General features: G+C 57.7%; 1 protein-coding gene across 1 annotated transcript in view; it reads left to right on the plus strand.

Moving 5' to 3' along the window:
* Positions 1-18,270, plus strand: part of LOC119108097 (uncharacterized) — a 21,573-nt gene extending 3,303 nt beyond the window's left edge. The window contains exons 2-8 of the mRNA XM_037231677.1: positions 88-157; positions 1,914-2,033; positions 14,728-14,837; positions 15,271-15,403; positions 15,935-16,059; positions 16,429-16,545; positions 17,141-18,270. Of these exons, the coding sequence (XP_037087572.1) occupies positions 88-157; positions 1,914-2,033; positions 14,728-14,837; positions 15,271-15,403; positions 15,935-16,059; positions 16,429-16,545; positions 17,141-17,282 (817 nt within the window). The 3' untranslated portion in view covers positions 17,283-18,270. The remainder of the gene's footprint in view (positions 1-87; positions 158-1,913; positions 2,034-14,727; positions 14,838-15,270; positions 15,404-15,934; positions 16,060-16,428; positions 16,546-17,140) is intronic.
* Positions 18,271-19,666: the final 1,396 nt, after the last annotated feature.

The following is a 19,666-nucleotide window of genomic DNA, read 5'->3' on the forward strand; positions in this document are numbered from 1 at the left end:
AGGCAGACTACGACTTCAGCGAGCCCTGCCAGGCGGCGGCCGAGAGGGGCCTGGCGCTGATGACGACCGCCGGCACGGCCGCCTGAGCTCGCTGGCCGGCTGTCCGGAGGCGGTGGTGCTCAACGTGGCGCACGCGGCGCGCGCCGCCGCCGAGCTGGTGCGTACCGAGATGGCCTGGCGTCTCCGGACACGGGGTCGAACAGGGGCGCGGGCTAGGCCGGAGAGCCGATCAGCCTCGCTCTCGTGTAAACCAGCGCTGTAGCGTGACGTACGCCCCGCTGGCGCACCACACCGCCGCCCGGCCACAAATATACGACCAGTTCGAGCGGAACTGCCGCGCAAAGGCAAAACCGCATCTGGCGGAGGAGGGGGGGGGGGGGGGGGGGGGGGGGGGGGGGGAGGGGAGAGGTCCGCCAGGAACCCTCGGGATCCACGCGTGGCTCGGCAGGGCCAGCGGCTCGAGTGTCTCCCAGACGGCCGCGCCGGCCTTCGGGCGTGTTGCTTATTCAGCCCCGTGTTGACGTCAAGTCGTGACGTCACAGCAACAGTTTATGGCGTCGGGCGTGTACCACTGGCAGCTGTGCGGCGTGCAGAGAACCGGACGTCACGAAAGGGGATCCGACTCAGTGTGATCGTTAAGACTGTTCACATAATCGCGTCCCATCATGTGATATGATGTGACGCGATGTGATGTTGATGTTAGAAATCCCAGTTCCTATGCGGTTCCCGGGTCCGGATCTGTGCATGTGGCCTCATGGGCTCCTCCCCCTGCTTTGCGGGCATATCACCTGACCGACGGGCTGTTCCAGTCTTCTCATTAAAAGTTGCCCTTGTCGCAGTTGTGGGAAAACGATGTCTACACATATCGTAATTCAAGCTCTGTTTCACTGGATATGAGCAAGAAGGCACCTGAGGTGCTGATTTTTCAGCATTATGCGTTCAGAGTTCTCATGCTGACAGTGATCGGCATTGAGTATGCTATGGGGTGCTGGTTAAACGACGTTAGCAATGAATTATTCCTTATATGAAAACATTACACCAATGTTTGCTTGGAAGCGTCGTTTCACCAGTATCTCCTAGCATCATGAATGTCGACAACTCAGCATAAGAAGTCCAAACTCATATTTCTGTCGCGCGTTGTAGCCATCCAACTTTTGTCTGTGTGCTTCATATCCGGATCTGGATTGGTGACATCATAATGCGTTAATCGTATTAGGAGTCCGGTGATAGTTTTGTCACAGATTGACACTGAGATGAACTCTTTGCAGCGGACGGGAACTATGTGTCGCAGATGGGACTCTGTTCAACCTCTTTGTGGCAGACCGGGGCTGGTATAAGCTTTGATTTCTGGTGTTACATTCGTACCGCGAAATATCATTGGCGACAGCTTTTTATCGCACATGTGGGTCATTGTGATCTATGTATGACAGATGGGCGTCATTATGATCTCTGTGTGACAGATGAGTACAGGTATGATCTCCGTGTGACAGGCGATCTCTCTGTGACGGATGGGTGCCGGTATGATCCCTGTTTGACAGAAGATCTGTGTGACAGATGGACGCCGGTATGATCTCTGTGTGACAGGCGATCTGTGTGTGACAGATGGGCGCCATTATATCTTTGTGACAGATGGCTGCAGGTATGATCTTTGTGTGACAGGCGATCTCTTTGTGATGGATGGACGCCGGTATTATCCCTGTTTGACAGACGATCTGTGTGACAGATGGACGTCGGTATGATCTCTGCGTGATCGACGATCTCTGGGTGACAGATGGGTGCCGGTATGATCTCTGTTTGACAGACGATCTGTGCGACAGATGGGCGCCGGTATGATCTCTGTGTGACCGGCGATCTCTGTGTGACAGATGGGTGCCGGTATGATCTCTGTGTGACCGGCGATCTCTGGGTGACAGATGGGTGCCGGTATGGTCGTGGCCGACTGGCGGGCGGACGGCGGACTGAGCCACGGCGTGTTCTCGCTGCCGGGCCTGCTGGTGGCCGCCGGCCTGGCCTGGAACCCAGACACGCCCACCGTGAGTACGCCACCGCACCGAGCGCGTGCGGCGGCTGTGTGCGGCTCCACCGCTTCAGCCGGCCGCCCCGCCGCCCCGCCGGCATGGGAAGGCCCCGGCCTCTGTAAACAGGGCTGGCGTGTTTATGCCGCGGGCCAGGCTGCACGGCTGCACAGGCCGACGGCCGTCACCGTGCCGCCCTGCAGTGGTGCGGCGCAGGCTGGGCCTGCAGGCCGCGGTCATGACGGCGGCGGGCTGGGGCCCGTCAGCCGCCACAGTGTCTGCCGCTTCCCACACGCTCTCCAGTCAGGGCCGATGTGGCTGGAGTCTGCTGGTAATTGGTCACCACTGATCGTTTCAGCAAGGATGACCCTTATGCGCGGGGTCTCGCTGCTTTTGCTGCCCTGCGTGCTTTCCGAGCTGAAATCAGCGGAGCATCTTGCAGGCTCGCTGCAGCCTCAGCGCTGCAGTGTACAGGCGCCCGGGTTTCCCAGGCGTGGCCCTTGGATTCTGTGCGCGGCCGGCGTCTGTTGCCGAGAAGTGTCGTGGGAGCGTCACTGCCTTCCACATTGGCTGCAGACACAGATTGGTAGATAAAGGCGTTGTGAACCACATGAACCTGTCGGTTTAACTAGTTGGTTTTCTCGGGGGTCTTTCTTCAAGCCGTTGCGTGTTGGGTTGATTGATGATCCTCAAATTGACATCGGCCAAATTTGGGGTCGTTTTTCCAACACGGTCGTACTTACGTCTCATTGCATTCCGCCCTGCCATGCCATCAACCTTGGCTTCCGAGCTACTGGGGTTGCGGTGTCTGGCAAAGTGCGCTGTGTACAGCCAGAAGCTCAGGCTCGTCAGATGGGACGGATGTGAGACATTTGTACGCTAGTTTATAACTTTTTGAGCGTGTTTTTCGTGTTGTATCGCGAAAGCATTTGTGATTAGTGATATAGCGATAAAAACATACGTGCGCACTATACGGCAGAAATCCGCCTGTGACACTGGCGGGCCGGCCACGGCCGCACGTTTGCAGCGGGACCTCTGTTTCCGTGAGTCGCACGCACGCGTGCATGCGGCAGGCTTGTCTTGATGTATGCGACCTGTGGCCAGAAGCCCCAGTACCCCCGAGTGAGGCCCGTGGTCGGTCGCCGAATCGAAGGGTCTGTTTGGGGGCAGACCGTGCCCGTCGCCCCGACCGCTGGCTGGCACGGCAGTGGTCTGGTGACGGTGCGACAGCCCCCACCCCGCCCCTCCCTCCCCCTGCTGCCACATCCCGGGCTGAGAAGACCACCGAAGTCAGCCGGCCCGCGCGTCAGCCTGGTGGGCAGCTGAGCCGGGCTCCGCTGGAGGGAACTCATGTTCGACGCTGTTCTCTTAGCTGTAGTGTATATCAACGTGTTTATCATTATAACGAGCGAAATGGCACGTGTTTTGCGGCGATTGGCAAGCATCGTCTTGGAAATACTCCGTATGATCAAAGGACAGTGTTGTAAATATTTATTTTGGGACTATCACAGAAAATCACAAAAAATATTTGTCCATCTCCCCCACAGCTCTCACAACGACTCTCACTACGATCAACGAACGTTGTATGGTTGCAAGTCAACTCTGGCGTCCACTGGCCAAAAAACAAAGATGCAGACGGCTCTTAAAACTGAAGAATGTTCATCACTGACACGTATGCAGTACGAAAAATCCCGCCTCGGCCCCTTTATGCGGGGAGGTTTCCTTCACTTATCGTAATCACTTGTTCGCTCACATGCAAACTGTCTTCAATCACTCCTGCTACGAACAGATGCTTGCGTAGAGTCTATGGCTCACATGATCCGCACTGTGTTCTGTGTTATCTGCTGGCGCGACATAGCATCTGGAGGCATAGGGTTTTGATAGTTCATCCAAAATGGGTGGACGCAGCCGCCGTGTTAGACTGGTTTCAGCCGACAGTGCCGTCCTGGTCTCTGCCGAGCATGCTGTGCTGATATCTGCCGAGCGTGGCATGCTGATCCCAGCCGAGCGTGCTGTGCTGATATCAGCCGGGCGTGCCGCGCTGATCCCAGCTGAGCGTGCTGTGCTGATATCAGCCGGGCGGGCCGTGCTGATCCCAGCTGAGCGTGCTGTGCTGATATCAGCCGGCGTGCCGCGCTGATCCCAGCTGAGCGTGCTGTGCTGGTATCTGCCGGGCGTGCCGTGCTGATCCCAGCTGAACGTGCTGTGCTGATATCTGCCGGGCGGCCGTGCTGATCCCAGCTGAGCGTGCTATGGCTGATATCTGCCGGGCGTGCTGTGTCTCTCCCGGGGCGTGCTCTGCTGATTCCAGCGTAGCCTGCTGTGCTGATCTCAACCAAGGTTGCGAGTCTTATTTCGGCCGCCGCCGCCGAGTCCGTCCAGTTCCTTGTTGACGCAGCGCCCATCTGGCGTCTCGTGGAACCCGGCCGGGCAGAACTCGCGCGCCTCGGGCACCGCCACCGTGCGGAAGCCGGACCGGAACTTCTGGAACAGCTCCTCGCGACACTGACCCTGGAAGTCGAGCATCGAACCCGGCGCGCAGCGCACCTTGGGCAGGTCGAAGATGGCCGTCAAGCCGAGGTGCACGCACTCCAGCTGCAGTGTATCGACGCCGACGATCAGCCGTCCGTCCGCACACGGCCGGTCGTACTCGTTAATTGCAAAACAGGCGGGCTCCGCCGCCTCGTCCTCTCTCCAGAGGGCTTCGTCGTCGGCGCACGGCGTCGGCAGGCAGCGGGCTGACGTCTGATTGGCGGGCAGCATCACGTGTTGGCCGGCGGCACACGGGCCGCGCCGGAACACCTGGAAGCAGCGCCGCTCGGCCGGCCAGTACACGTGCAGCGCGCGGCAGTCGCAGAAGCCGTGACCGAACTCGTCCAGGAAGACGACCATGCCGGCCGGGCAGGAGCCGTTGGCGTCGGCGCCGCTCGGTCGGCACTGGCCGGCAAACAAGCGCCTGGCCGGCCGGGCAGGGCCGCGGCCGGCAGCCGGCGTCGCCGCTGTTGCGGGTCGACCACGAACCAGTAGCCGTCCGGACAGTTGTCGCCGGTCCACCAGCTGCTGGCACTCGCCGGTGGCGTTGTTGTACGCCTGGTAGGGCTCGCCGCCGCAGCGCGGCAGCGGCCGCAGCGGCGCCGCCGGCCCATCCTCGAACGTGATTGCCGCCGGGCGAGGGCCGCAGGCTGGCTGGCCGTGGCGCTGGGGTGTCCACAATCACGGCCGGCGCAGGCGCGCGGGCCGCCTCATCGGGATCGGCGCTGGCCGCCGGCGGCTCGGGGCGTGCGCTCGGCCGGTGCCGACGTAGGCCGCACGGTCCACCCCCACCGACGACGGTCGGGGCGCGGCGGCGCGCGGCCGGGCAGCACGGCCTCGTCGCCGCCGCTGCTCGGGCCGCGTCCACTGTGGCTCTTCGCCCGGGAAGAAGAAGCCGCCGTCAGTCGGACGCGACAGCCGATGCTGGCGCCGGCGCGGAAGGAAGCGCGGCACCACCGAGCCTTCCACCACGTCGCCCGGGAAGAGGATGTCTTGGGCCGGGCCGGGCGTGCAGGCTGCCGGCGGCCACCAGCAGCGTGCCGGCCAGCAGCAGTCGGCGGGCCAGCACCATGGCGCGCGGTGGAAGAGCGGGCGCGCGCGTGCGATGAGACGCGACTGACGCTTTTCGCAGGCGGGCGAGCCCGGCGCTGGTGGCTAGGGACGGCTCGGAGGCGGCCGCGGGGCGCTGGACTTCGATCTGACACGGATCAACGGCGTAATTGGCAGCCGGAGCTGGGCTGGCTAGTCGGCCGGTCGGCACTGTACACGTGTGCCGGGACACGCCGGTCGCTGTCGAAGCTCGTCCCCGCTACACGCGTGTCGCGGGATACGTCGCCCGCTTGCGTCGTCCGATCACTGAGACGCCAGCGCGCCTACCGCCGATTCATATACCTGCCGGCGGCCGCCATTCGGCAACTGACCAATGAGAACAGAGCAGGTGTGACGTCAACGACGCGACGGCCCTGCCGCCGGCGCTGTCGTGGTGTAACGTCATACCTGGCTGGGTTTTCAGAGTTCGAAGAATTGCTGGTTTCCCCACATCTTGAGCACACAGTATGGTAAGCAACAACCCACATCGCTATCAGATTACGCGCCTGGGATTTTAATAGCCCTTGAATAAACTTGTCATTAGCTTACATTCTCCAGGCCGCTCCATGGCAAAATTCAACATTTCTGAAGAGGCCTGCGTACAGGACTGGATTGATGCCACGCCTGCTGTCACCTGAGAGATTGTCAAACAGCGGCCAATGCGCCGACCGGGTCTCCGCGCGCGCCTTCCAAGCATCAATGCGCTGGCTCCCATTGAATGGCGAGATCGACAGCCAGGCGCTGCCAGGGCAAATTTGACGTAGCTGCCGACGGACCGACCGAATGGATGATGCGCCGTGTACTCTCATTGGCGGCCTCCCAGCGCAAATTTGACGTACCTGCCAATGAACCGACCGAATGGATGATGCGCCGTATACTCTCATTGGTGGCCTCCCAGGCTGCCGCACGTACACTGCCGAGTGGTTAAGGGCAATACGGACGAAGTTGTAATTTTGGCGACGAGAGAGAGAAACTGAAAGCCTCGGAAGACCTTTCTAGGTTTGATTTGACTCACATATCAAACTTGACTCTCATGCTGCATACACCTTACGGCATACTGTCGTTTACATTACGACCCATCGGTCTGTATACAGATTCAACACAGCTGCTCTTGATGCTCGCATCTGTCGATAATTCATGGCGACGGCACTGGAAGTGCTGGAAACGTGGTCCTAGTGCAAAAGAGCTGACAAGCATTGCTGTTAACAAGAGCTATTTCGCTTTATGGGTAGTTTCATAGCAGGGGGTCAGCTCACGATTCTCTACCTGGCCTGCGGTTATTCCATTCAATTTTTCTAGCAATGTTGACATTCTGGCCAGATGTGGTCGACGTTTCTTACGCGGAGAGCGTCGCCAACTCAATGGAGGCACCCCGTCTTCGACCCAGTTAGTAGATATTGTTTGCAATAGAAAAGTCAGTGTAAGCAGATGGCTTGGAGCGCCTCGTGAGGCGATTCCGCACCACGCGGCTGAGAAAAGGGCGATGCGTCCGGACGGCAATTTGGCATAGGTTTTCCGGACGGGCATTGGTGAAAGGCTTGGGATGGGAGTCCCAGGTGAGTTGGCTTGCGAAATGACCTCTTTTGAAGGGAGTGTTCCACATTGATATGAGGTTTTGAAGTGAAATAGACAATTTTTAGCCATCCAAATAATTTCACCATTCGTCGCATTTTTCACTGCCCATCTATTTATTGCCTGCCCTTCTTAAGACCTAAACCCTTCGAGTTTCTGAGCTATATACTCACGAAGTTATGCAAATTGATTCGGAGACTATTTCAAAGTTGCTCAAGCGTCCATGACTTCATGATAACGTCATTCACATCGTGGCATTCCATTGGCCTTACAGCGACCAAGACCAAGAAAATATAATTATCGGGTCGTTCATATGTGGCGTTCGTGAGCACAATCTCCGGAGATAACGGCTGTCAACTGGCTCTGATATGCTGTACAAGGTACAATGATGTATTCAAACAACCAAACAGGGGAATTGTGTTGTTCAGAGCAGACTTTTCCACTAAAAAGTGTACCGGTAGTTATAAGCGAGCTTCTTTCGTCATATCTGATGGCCGATTCACTACCTTCCGATGTGGAACATTCCCTTTAAAGACACTGAAAAGTACGCCATTTAGCCATCCATAGTATGGAAGTGATTGTGTGTTCTAGGGTGATGCGGCTTTTGTGGCTCGCCTTGGCGATATCGTTTACAAAAGCACGTGCTGCGTAGGAGCAAAGGGTGCTCTCCTGGTGCCTTTCGGAGAATCCATGGGCGCGCGCGCCCCTGATCGACCCCCATGGTGTAACCACCCGGGCAGTAACACCATGTGGGCCGTGGGGAGTGTCTCAGACAACTCTCAGAATGTGTCCTCACAACCTCAAAGAGGCCTAAATTGTCGAACGCGTGTACTCGTGTTTCAATGAAGCGGAGTAAAAGCACAGCTTATCACGCAGTGCTTAACTTACTTGACGCGACGCTTAAAAGGCCGTGAAAATAGCGAGCCGAGCCCACTGCACGCAGGTCCTCTGAATGGGAAGCTCCAGGCTCGGCACACGACAGAGGTCGCGCCCGCCACTTCGGCTCCTCGACGCATTTCCCGCCGCAACAGTAACGTATCGCTTCGTGCTGCGTTTGTCATTAGTTATAACGATGGATGCCCACGAGACAAGCGGCAAATAAACCTGATGGCTCCCCCTGGCGCACCACAGACAAGCAAATGCACTTGATGGCTCCCTCTGGCGCACCACAGACAGGCGAATAAGCCTGATGGCTCCCTCTGGCGTACCACAAACAAGCAGATACACCTGATGGCTCCCTCTGGCGCACCCCAAACAGGCAAATTGCCGTTGAGTGTCACGAGGAAGCTCAGTAGGTGATCAACGATGCGAATGCCGATCACTTTTGAAGTTGGATCCATTATGCGACTCAACCTGCGAACCTGGACCCAAACTGGTCCTTCGGTCTGGACCCAAACTGAGGACCAGTCTGGACCCAAACTGGTCCTCAGATCACTTCGGAATTGTATGTAATGTACGTCATGCACCCCGCTGGTGCAGAATGTCGTGCTTTGCTCTTATAGAGAACAATGGTACACAAAATCTATGCCACTCGCTAAAAATAATTGCTTTTTAGAGGATGAACGAGGCACAAACCCCATGTTTCTAAGGTCATAATGGACGAAAGGTTGAGGTCAAACAGAAGCTCCAATGTACGGAGCGAACATAGAGCACCCACGGTCAATCCCATGCCGTCCCACAAATTCAAAAATAAGTACCGCTGGCCATTGCGGAACTTGGTCTGCTTTTCAGCTTCAATACGCTGGAGTGTCACGACACCGTGGGGCTCTTAGTGTGCCATCCTGTGTGTTGAGCAAAACTATAAATGGGGGGGGGGGCGAATTTCGACCGGTCTCGCATGTTGTGCAGGTTCCATTCAGTCTGTTTCATTGCAGGGAAGTGTGTAGGATTTTGCAGTTACATACTCAAAGGTTTGGCAACAATTAATAAATATATTGCCCGTCGTAAAACAATATTGCATGTTTTCAAATGGCATATTCTAACAACATTATCCCGATTTTTCAATGGCCGTCAGTTATGACATGCATATGAATACGCCACAAATTTCATAGGGTGTGTGGCACGTACCAAGTATCCCCCCCCCCCCCTGAATATGCTCTCGGTCCATGGTACCTCTGCCGGTCTGCTGATATTTGTCACTGGCCGCCATCAGCGTTGTCTGCTCCGCTTACATAGATACAGCAGACCCATTTCGTACTGAATGTGGCGGCGGCCGCCAGGCGCCTGCAGAACGGGGCCTGACTGGAGCCGGCCCAACCCCGTCACGTGGCCTTAGGGCAAGCGGGGAGTGAGACCTCAGTGTTACGCACTTGATCGTTTTTGGGTCGCTAAAATGTTTACCGGAATTCCCTATTGTAAGGTTCAGTTCATATAAAATGGCGGCAACTCGCCAACAGAAATTTCATTACGACCCATTGAGCACTTGTTTGCTTGAAAGGAAATGACGCAGGCTTGTAATGACTGGTTTGGTGCGTGCAATAGGCGATTTTTTTTTACCATGGGTTTGAAAAAGTGCGATTGGTCCCGCCAAAGAGTGGTCAAACACCATCGAAACCATCGAAACAAGTAATTCAGGGCCGGACGATTTGTGATCAGCGCTCGTAGGGGGTGTTCTTTATGTCCGGCTCTGCTCCGCTCTCTTCATCGACGTCAGACGTGTGTCGTGCAGTGACACCGAGCGGCACCGAGCGGCGCTGGTTAATGTGCGCTGGACGTCAGGCGGGAAGCCTGCGACCGCGCCGGCCGACCATAGCACAGCCGCGATTCGCGCCGGAAGACCGCAGGGCGGGCGCTGTATTTCCCGCGCTTTTGACAGACGGCACCGGAACCGGTGTCCGTTCGCCGAACTGAGCGGTCAGCCCGCCCCACCTGCGTCACATGGCCACAGACGTCGGCCCGGGCCGACCCCTTCTGGGTCTGATCGACCCGCCTCTGGACTGCGGCCCTGATCGATCCGCCTCTAGACCGCGGCTCTGATCGGCCCGCCTCTAGACCGCGGCTCTTACCAGCCCATCTTTGAACCGCGGCTCTGATCGGCCCGCCTCTGGACCGCGGCTCTGATCGGTCCATCCCCGGCCGCGGCTCTGATCAGCCCATCTTTGAACTGCGGCTCTGATTGGTCCATCGCTGCCCGCGGCTCTGATCGGTCCATCCCTGGACCGTGGCTCTGATCGGTCCATCCCTAACCGCGGCTCTGATCAGTCCATCCCTGGTCGCGGCTCCGATCGGTCCATCCCTGACCGTGGCTCTGATCAGCCCTTCTTCTTGCAAAGTTGGCCTTTCAGCCAGCTGAAACCAGTTCCTGACTTCTTGGCTTTTACCGTTTTGTACCAGTTAAAACTAGTGTTAGCTGGCAGAAACTCAGAAAGCCGAAGAGTTCCTCTTTTTACGCATGCCACTGCATTGTAGCTGAAATAGTTTCTATCCAGTGAAAATGTCGAACGTTCCATGCTAGCACAAGGACAGGATAAGAATATATGGCACATGCGCTACACTAATTGGTGCACCTCTAGTGATGCTTGAATGCATAGATATATGACACCATGGAAGTTTAACTGGGATGACAATGTGCACAATTATATCTGCTTTAAGTCGACAGTTACTAGCCGATGTTTTAAACGCTATGTGCGAGTGTTATAGTCGTAATACAAAGTGATGATGCATGCAATGTTGCTGCCTTTGTGAGATGTGCATGGCCTAAATGAAGGCCAGGCACTCCCTCGGGCGTACCAGGGCCAGTGTGTCATGACGTGTGTTGGGCACCATCCAGGCCGGCCACTCCGATCAGGCGTACCAGGGCCAACGTTTCATGACATGTGACATGTGTTTAGCACCATCCGGGCGGCCACTCCGATCAGGCGTACCAGGGCCAATGTGTCATGACATGTGACATGTGTTTGGCACCATCCAGGCGGCGCACTGTACGTGCGAGCACGCCGTCACAGGTCACGTATCTATCAAGACGCATGATGTACGGGCCAGACTGCGGTCACTGAGGTCACGCCAGCTGGCGTGGGCGCCAGCTGGTGCGACGCTTGTTCTGACCGGGCGGCCTCCTAGGAGGACGGTAACGGAACACATGGGATGTCACGCCAGCTGACGTGGGCGCCAGCTGGTGCGTCGCTTGTTGCGCCCGCGCGGCCTCCTGGGAGGACGGCAGCGGAACACATGGGATGGTGGAAATAACAGGGTTTTCTGGCTTTAACATGTGTTGATGCAGAACTGAGGTTTGAGCCTTCTCCCAAATTGGATGCTGCATTTGCCTCGGTATGATTGCCGGCAGTTTGATGCTTAGTCGGTGAAACATTGAATGTCGGCCATTTTGTGGCTCTTGTTGACCAGCACGTGATTGTCGGCCGATCATGCTGTACCACTCTTACAATGCGCCGACTGAGTTGCATGAAAAATCGACCGACTGCATTGCTGGCATATTGGTAACTAACCATTTCGTGGTCTTTGTACTGATTAATTTATCTGTGCCGCTTGATTTGTGTAAACTGCAGTCTATTCCATGTACCTCCCTAACATTCTGTGGCATCCTGCAGTGTATGTCAGCCAGCCATTATCCTCGTTGTAATTTTAGCCCTGCTCAGTGTACCACATAACGCTAGCAAGGATCGACACGTAATGTTCGTGTCATTTTGCTGTGCCTCTTTAGTCCTTTCGCTTGTGACGTGTTCTGCAGTACTTGGCTTGTACCACTTTTTGCCACCTGTAGCTGCTACCAGCCGGTTTTAAGCCGTGAAGCTGGCTAGCGGAAAGCAATGCAGTTGGCTGCTGCCAACCTCTCCTGTGAACCGCGGCTCTGACCGGTCTCAGCGCCGCGGCTCTGGTTGATCTCAGCGCCGCGGCTCTGGCTGATCTCAGCGCCGCGGCTCTGGCGGTTGGCTGACTGCCCATGTATGGTGGCGCGTGCTGCCGCCGCCGCCCGCCATCACAGCCGGCTGGAGCCCGCCAACCCAGCCCGCCAACCCCGCCGCCCCGGTCTGGGTTGCACCGAGTCCAATCGTGTCCCAGTCTGGGGTGACGCCAAGTCCAGCCCGTCACGTACGCTCCGCGTAGAAAGTGGGCTCCCGGGGATCCCTCGGCCTCGACACGGGATGCCCAGTCATTTGGCTCCATCTGTGACGTCACATCCGTGGTCCAAGCGTCTACAAATAGCCAGCGGGCTGCCTACTTTGCCGGCAGATATTTTACCGTATATAGCAAGTGCAGCCGAGGAGATTGTGTGATAGTTGCGATTTTCCACGGAACAAAAAGTAAAAACACAACTGCTGTAAAGTATCGTCATTGGTATGGTCATTTGCAATGTGTCTCATTTGCCTAATGTTTAAACCCTCTGCGCATTTTTGCGCTATATTTCATTTATTGAAGCAAAACTACGGCGAAGTTTCGGTGTTCACAAATGTATCCTATGTAAATGTATGTATATGTGTGGTGGAATCAGATGGCCATTGTCGGTCGAATGACTAGTGGGGGCCAGTCGCAAATATTCCTCTGTGTGATCAGGCGAACCAGCACAAAAGGCGACGCTTCTGTATGCATCTAGTAGTCTTAAATTCAACAACAATTTTGTTTGCTCCGAATCGCGGCAGCTACACGTCACCGTACAAACGCTGCAACCCATCTTGCTAATGCTTCAAGAGAAAACGAATGGCATGGTCTCGTAGGTCGCATAACCGGGGCGTACAGTTGGCGGCGTTCACCAGCACAGACGGCAGCCTACAGATCATGCCTTTATCTACTTATCCTGTGATCCTACATTTTTGGGAAGGGGAAACAACAACGATTTAGCATATTGAGAAAGCTTGGGCATCACGTGTGGCGTTGTCTGGGGTGGGTTCTCGTGCGTCCCGGCGTCTGCCGATGCCTCGTGTGCCGTAAATGTGCCACCGCTGATGGCATTAGGCTCATCGGTCACTGTTATCTGTCACTGTCAGTGGTCACTGTCACTGTCTGGCGCTGTGTCAGTGGCGGCAGTGAAGCCTTGCGGCCACAGCTGTTCGCTGTGACGTCCGGTAGTGCAGCCAGCCGGAGTCGTGTTTGACGGCGCTGGCGGCGGAGTCGCTGCCGGTGGCCGCTCACTGCACCGTTCGGTCCGTGTCGTGCGCTGTGACCTCTGGTGACCTCTGACGGAGGCTGATCTGTGCCTGGCAACCACGCTGTGTGCGGAGTTGCCCGGCAGTGGTCGTTGCACTGATTGCACGTTACACGTGCGCCCGCCACTGGTGACCTCGGGACAGCGCGCTGGAAATTTCCCCGCGCGCGCCGCGGAATTACCACCGGATTTAGCGAACTGAAGCTCACTGACCATTTAGTTAATGTGCGCGCGCATAGTGATGCAACATGGAACAGAACAGCCGCCATGAATCACCAGGGCCTGTCAGTGTGGAGTGTAGCTGGCGTCGTTCGTGGAAGGAATTTATTATCCATTCGCGTGGTGTTCACCGGTTTTGGAGGAGGGGAATTTATATATTATGTTTATGATACGCAAGAGTACTGTCGTGTGGCCGGATTTAGCCAGTCCCGCCTCAGCGGAACCAATACCGGCTTCTGGTCGACGTGCGTGGAGTTGGACCGAATCTGATCCGCGGCGGTGTTGTGGGAGATCCGAGTCGATCACGATCCTAGCTCAAGTGAGCCGGTTCCACTGGCAGTCACTAAGAACGTAAGTCGATTGGATGAGTGGACTGTGCGTTCGGCATGCATCGGCATTCACTGCAGACTTCGCCCGTTTCTGCTGCGGATTCGAGGCTATTTGTCACAGTCTCGTGCGCCCATATTAGCTCCCGCGTCCGAGGTCTGCCGTGTTATCTGATCGGCCGATGAAAAATGTCGTATTTCGCAACTGCATTGGATTCAACGGATGGCCTGACTGGTGGAGGCTGGCCTGCATGCCGTGCTGGTTGGTGGGTGGCTCGTATTAAAGCGGAGGCGGTAATTTATTAGTTACCCATCACCCTATGCGGCGTACAATCCGACAACCATGCGGGAGACATTCACGCTATCATAAGTCATTACATGAGTGACCACATGACAGGGAGCACGAGTGATCATACGCGCAGCTTGAAATGTTGAGTATTTATAATATAACCTAGTGCGTTTGGAAGCGTCGTTCTCCTGGGTTATTGAAGACCGATAACTGCTAGTAATGAAGGACTCTGAATTGCTCAGTCCACGTCCTTACAATGAGGTTTGGTTCGTGTGTTTAGCGATGACAGTTATTCCGCCGCACATCGAGCACATGGTGTGTTTGATTATACACATGGGGTCAATGGTGTGTTTGATTATACTCGTGGGATCAATGGTGTGTTGGATTACACACATGGGGTCAATGAATGTCTACGTGGCCATTTAGGTGCATTTGCGCAAAAGACAGATCCTTGAAATGTGGGTAGTTTAATGTGTGGTGTAACCTACGCAATAATACAATTCGTTATTAATCGGGTACTTGCCCACGTGATGAGGGCAGCCGCCGTTGCGCTCGGGCGGCGCTAAACGGAGCGCCCTCTGTCGGCAGGAGTTTGTACACAGCTCGCTGGCCGACCTGCTCAGCTGGCACGTGCTGCGGGAGCCGGAGGGCGTCCTGGGACGCGCCGTCGTCGAGCTGGGGCGCGCCGAGACATTCTGGTGAGAGGCTGGGGCTGAGGCTGACGTTGGGTTGGGGCGACGTCGTTCACACGCCGTGTCATGTCTTGTAGGGTGGCCTGGTCAGCGCTGCCGTGTGTCCGGTGCCGGCCGGGGACGGGTGGTGACGCTGGCCCGTGGGTTTGTGTCTGCCCTGGCCCCGCGTTCAGGCGGGCGCAGGGCCCTTGTGCCGGCCGGTGACGGGTGGTGACGCAGGCCCGTGGGTTTGTGTCTGCCCTGGCCCCGCGTTCAGGCGGGCGCAGGGCCCTTGTGCCGGCCGGTGACGGGTGGTGACGCAGGCCCGTGGGTTTGTGTCGGCCCTGGCCCCGCGTTCGGGCGGGCGCAGGGCCCTTGTGCCGGACAGCGGCGACAGTGGTGGTAGCCGTATCTGTGTGGGGCCGGGCGTGTCGTGATCCCACTTCCCGGCCACCCCCAGCCTGAGGGCGGCGCGCGGCCAGGGCCCGACCAGCGCGGCCGACCTGCCGCCGGCCGACGGCAGCACGCTGCACCGCCTGCTGGCAGATCCCGACACCGTGCCGCTCGAGAGACTCAGTCTGGAGACGGTCAACGTGAGTCTGTCCGAGTCTGAGGGAGAGTCTGAGAGTCTGCCAGCGCTCGGCCGACGGCGGGAGAGTGCTGGCACGCCAACGCGAGTCTGTCCGAGTCTAAGGGAGAGTCTGAGGGTCTGCCGGCGCTCGGCCGGCGGCAGCAGAGTGCTGGCACGTGGCGACAGCGGCGGCGTCGGCTGCCAAGCTTTGAATTGGTGGCGGCGTGCTGTGGACAAAGGCAACGGGGGGTGTTGGGTGACGGCGCGTTTGAATTGAGGTTGCTGCAGTCGCATGTTCATTCATGGGAAGCAGCTCCAGCCATGTAGTGTGCAGTATCACTCGTTGGCGTTGTGTAGTATCGGATTTAGGACGGCTTAAAAGCGGCTTTGTCAGTTTGTTCCTGTCCACTGCAGTAGACGGGTGAGGGTTGTAAAGACAGCCGATTGGAAAAGCCTGGCGTCAGCGTGGCGTCACCATCGCCCGCACCATGCGCTGATGTGGCGGAGTGTCGATGTCTGGCACGGTCTTATAGCACGCGGCGGTGTCCCCCAGAAAACGATGAAGCGCGTTCGTCACTGCCTGAACACGCTGCCGTCGGCGCGGCCGGCGCACCCGGAGGGTGACAGTCTGGTGCGTGAGGTGCATCTCACCGCCGAGCTGATGGTCACAGCCGTCAGGTCAGTGGGCCAGCGCCGCCGGGCGAGGGGCGGCTGGCACGGGGCCGCCTCGGTCGATCAGGTGCCGCCAGACCGGCGAGCGAACGGTCTGTGTCTGAGTCTGACTCGGGAGCAGGTCACTGCGGACGCGTTGGGCGGGACAGCGGAGGGAAGACGACGTGACCGCCCGGACGGCGCGTGTCGGGGCGCTGCAGACACCGAGGCGGATCGTGCACCAATGAAGGCGTAGTGTCTGTCTCGGTGGTCTCGGCATTCGACAGATGTCTTAGAGCGTCAAGTGTGTGTCATAGCGCTAGGTCCGGCAATGTCCCTCCCGCGATAAGGGTGTGGCGAGGCGCCCTGTCAGAGGATGCGTGTTGAACGCCGCAGGATCTGTCGGGCGCTGGTGTCGGTCGGCACCAACCCGCACAGCAACATCGGTTTCTCCGTCATCAACGTGGGCGTGGCCAACCTGGCGCCCACCTTCTGCACGGACACGGCCAACAAGTGAGGGGACGTGGCCACGCGGCCCGCAGCGGTGCCGCCGTTGCACCAGCGGCGGACGGGTTCGGAGGAAATTGACGCCTGCTGTTGCAGCGAGCGTGCCGTTGCGGTGCCGTAAAAACGGCCGAGAGCGAGCGGACAGATCAATGTACTGGCGCACGTAAATGCACGGGGCGCATATATCTGACCGCGTCTCCGCGTTCCCCGGTTTATTTGCAAGTGGGATTGTCGTTCGATTTCTTCTGGATGTAGAACGGCGTCGAACTTTGGTGTTGGCTGTTGGTGTTTGAGAGTGAAGCACGCGAGTGCGTTCACGCCTGTGAATTTCGACACAGTGTAGTGCACTGCTTCTCTGGCTCCGTGGCCCGTGAGGTCGTTGTCCGCCGTGGTAGACGGCCTGCGTGACCTATGCCAATGACGTGCGTCCCTGTAACATGTGGCGGCTTTGCTTGTGCTACTGCCGCCTGTGCCAGCTGTGCGCATCATTGTGATCCGGTTCTAGTCACACGCGCGCGCGCGCGTATGTGTGTGCGCGCGCGGGCGGGTGCGTGTGTGCGCGTGCGTGAATGTATGTGTAACCGGTAGCTCTGGCTGGCAGGCTGCTGAGCCTGGTGGAACAGTACCGCACGCTCTGGCTGGACCATCACCAGCCGGCCGGCCTGCAGGCATCGCTGCTAGTGCTCACCGCCCTGCTGCAGAAGCTCATCCCCGAGACGGCGCAGACCGGCAGCCTGCAGTAGCGCCTCTTCTGCCACCTGGTGGCAGACTCGATCGTTGGAGGTTGCCGACGGGATCACTAGAAATGGTTGTGAGCGCAGTTCCGTAGCCCTCGAGCGGCCCATGTTCTCCCATGGGGCGCTTCGCCACATTCCACGTCAGTGACGACATCACCTGGAATGAACCGCAAAGATCGCTGGAATTGGAATGGAAAGAGTGGATTGGATGACGCTATGGGAGTTGTCAATGTCGTTCAGTGCCTTTTGTTGTGTCGTCGCCTTTTGCACTATATTTTATAATCCAGTGTGCGACTTCCTTGCTACCATTTGCGGGTGGCTGTTAATGCGTTACTGGGTTCTGCTGTTGGGTGTGTGTGTTATCAATGATGATGGCAGTCGTTTGGCTATGGGAGTGCGTGTGGTGCTGGCGAAGTTGTTACCCGCCGTTTGGGGCAGTCTCGATCGGTGACCCAGGAATTAGGTGATTTGCACGAAATCACTACGGAGGGCGAGCGAGGTTTTACCAACAAATTTGCAAAGTGCATTGCGAGCTTGTTGGCCAAGGTGCTCTATTTGCACACGGTTACGGACTCGGTATTCCAGCACAGGATCCAAGCACGCAGCACTGTTGATGTGGCTTACATTCCGTCTACCCCATGCCAGCTTGCGGGCGGTGTCGGCCGGCCCTGGTCGCCCCGCTGTCGGGCCGCTGCTCGGGAATTCCGGCTCCATCTGCCTTCGAGTCCCGGCCTGCGGTGGCGGGCTGCGTGATATCCGCTGTGGTCTGTGGCGGCTGTGGCCTTACTCCCGGTGGTGGCTCTGTACTGCGCCGTCCGCTGGCTCGCTGGCGTGGTCGGCACCCGTTGTTATTCACTTCCAAGTGTAATTGCAGATTTTTGTTTATTTATGCCCGTTGGGAGGTGCGTTAGCCACTGTTAACGCTTATCACCTGGCTGTCTCTCTCTCCTCATCTGCCGGTGGCGTTCTGGTTTGTAATAAACTGTCGTGGGAGTTACGCGCTTTCAGTGGACTTTGGAGTCTGGAGTGTCACCATAAGACATGGACGACTCGTCACTGACGACGCTGCGTGCGTTTGCCACCTGTCTGGCTCCGTCCAGCCGTGTGGATCGACGATGCAACGACCAGCGCCCGTCACTGCCGCCTGCCAGGGTCGGCGCGACCGTGGCAACGGTGGAAGCTCAGGTACTACGCCAGCCGCTGTCTTCACACGCTGATCCTGTGCGCTCCAGTTGTCGAGGGGTCGCCTGCCTGTCGACGAATGCGAGCTACCATAACATGGCTCTCGTTTTGAGGCCGACAGCACGCTTCGCACCGGCGGACATTTCCAAGTTGTAATTCATTGCTGACATGGATGGTGGGAACTATTGCATCATAGATGCTGCAAACGCGGGGATCCAGGTATTCGTTGGCGCATACACCAAACAGTACCGCGCCCGAGCCATATGAGGTGCCGATTATACAAGGGCTCGCGAGCCAGCCGCTCGGGAGATCACACCAGCATCGCGCCACAATCACGTGACGGTCATGTGCATCGAACGCTCCAGAAATGAGGTCGACACTGCTGCAAATGGATGGCAAATGCAAAGTGTAACTGCACCGACTAGTTCAGTAACAACGGCGTGCGTGATGAATGCAATGGCCTTCAGGTGCAATAAGCGGGTACTTCCCCCCTCCCCCCCCCCCAAAGGCAATCCATCTCTTACATTCGCGCCTGGCGCTTTGACCACCGTCTCTTCTTCGGCTGCCGATGTTCAGTGTCTTTGGGAGCGGAGTGTTCCCGCACACATCTCGACGCCCCTGCACTCCCGCGAATCGGGGCGTCCAGGAAAGTGAATCTTATTACCTGCACGGACGCGCGGACAAGATGGGAAAGACGCGTGCTACACTGACCTGGTTCGCCAGCTGTTGCACTGGCAAGTTCAGGCAGAAGGGGAGCGTCAGCTGTTGCACTGGCGAGTTCAGACAGAAGGGGAGCGCACCACAGGTCGCAGCTGTCCATCGAGCCGCGCCACACCTTCGGTGAGTGACTGCTACCGGACTAACCTGAGGACGCCGCACAGCTACGTGGCCGGTGAGCGCTGGCGGCTGTGGTCGCCTTTCGCCCCGGCCATATCAACGTCACCCTGCCCTTCCCGGCGAAACCGCCCTTAAGGAGACGGTCGCAGGGTAGTGATGCCGCTGGAGCAGGTTGTGGGTGTGCTACAGGGACGCAGATACGAGTGGGATCAGTCGCTGCAGGAGCGGCGGTGTACGGACCGGCCACGGCAGTCAGCGGGTCGGAGTGCGAGGACGCACGCTCTCACCGGCATCAGCCGACTGGTGTCGCGGTGACCGCCGACCGCGGAGGCCGGTGTCCCCCGCCCCCGGCGCTCGGCCGCGGAGGCCGG

The sequence above is a fragment of the Pollicipes pollicipes genome, unplaced genomic scaffold (assembly GCF_011947565.3).
Source record: "Pollicipes pollicipes isolate AB1234 unplaced genomic scaffold, Ppol_2.1 Scaffold_2555;HRSCAF=2994_pilon_pilon_pilon, whole genome shotgun sequence".
In the NCBI taxonomy this organism is placed as follows: Eukaryota; Metazoa; Arthropoda; class Thecostraca; order Pollicipedomorpha; family Pollicipedidae; genus Pollicipes; species Pollicipes pollicipes.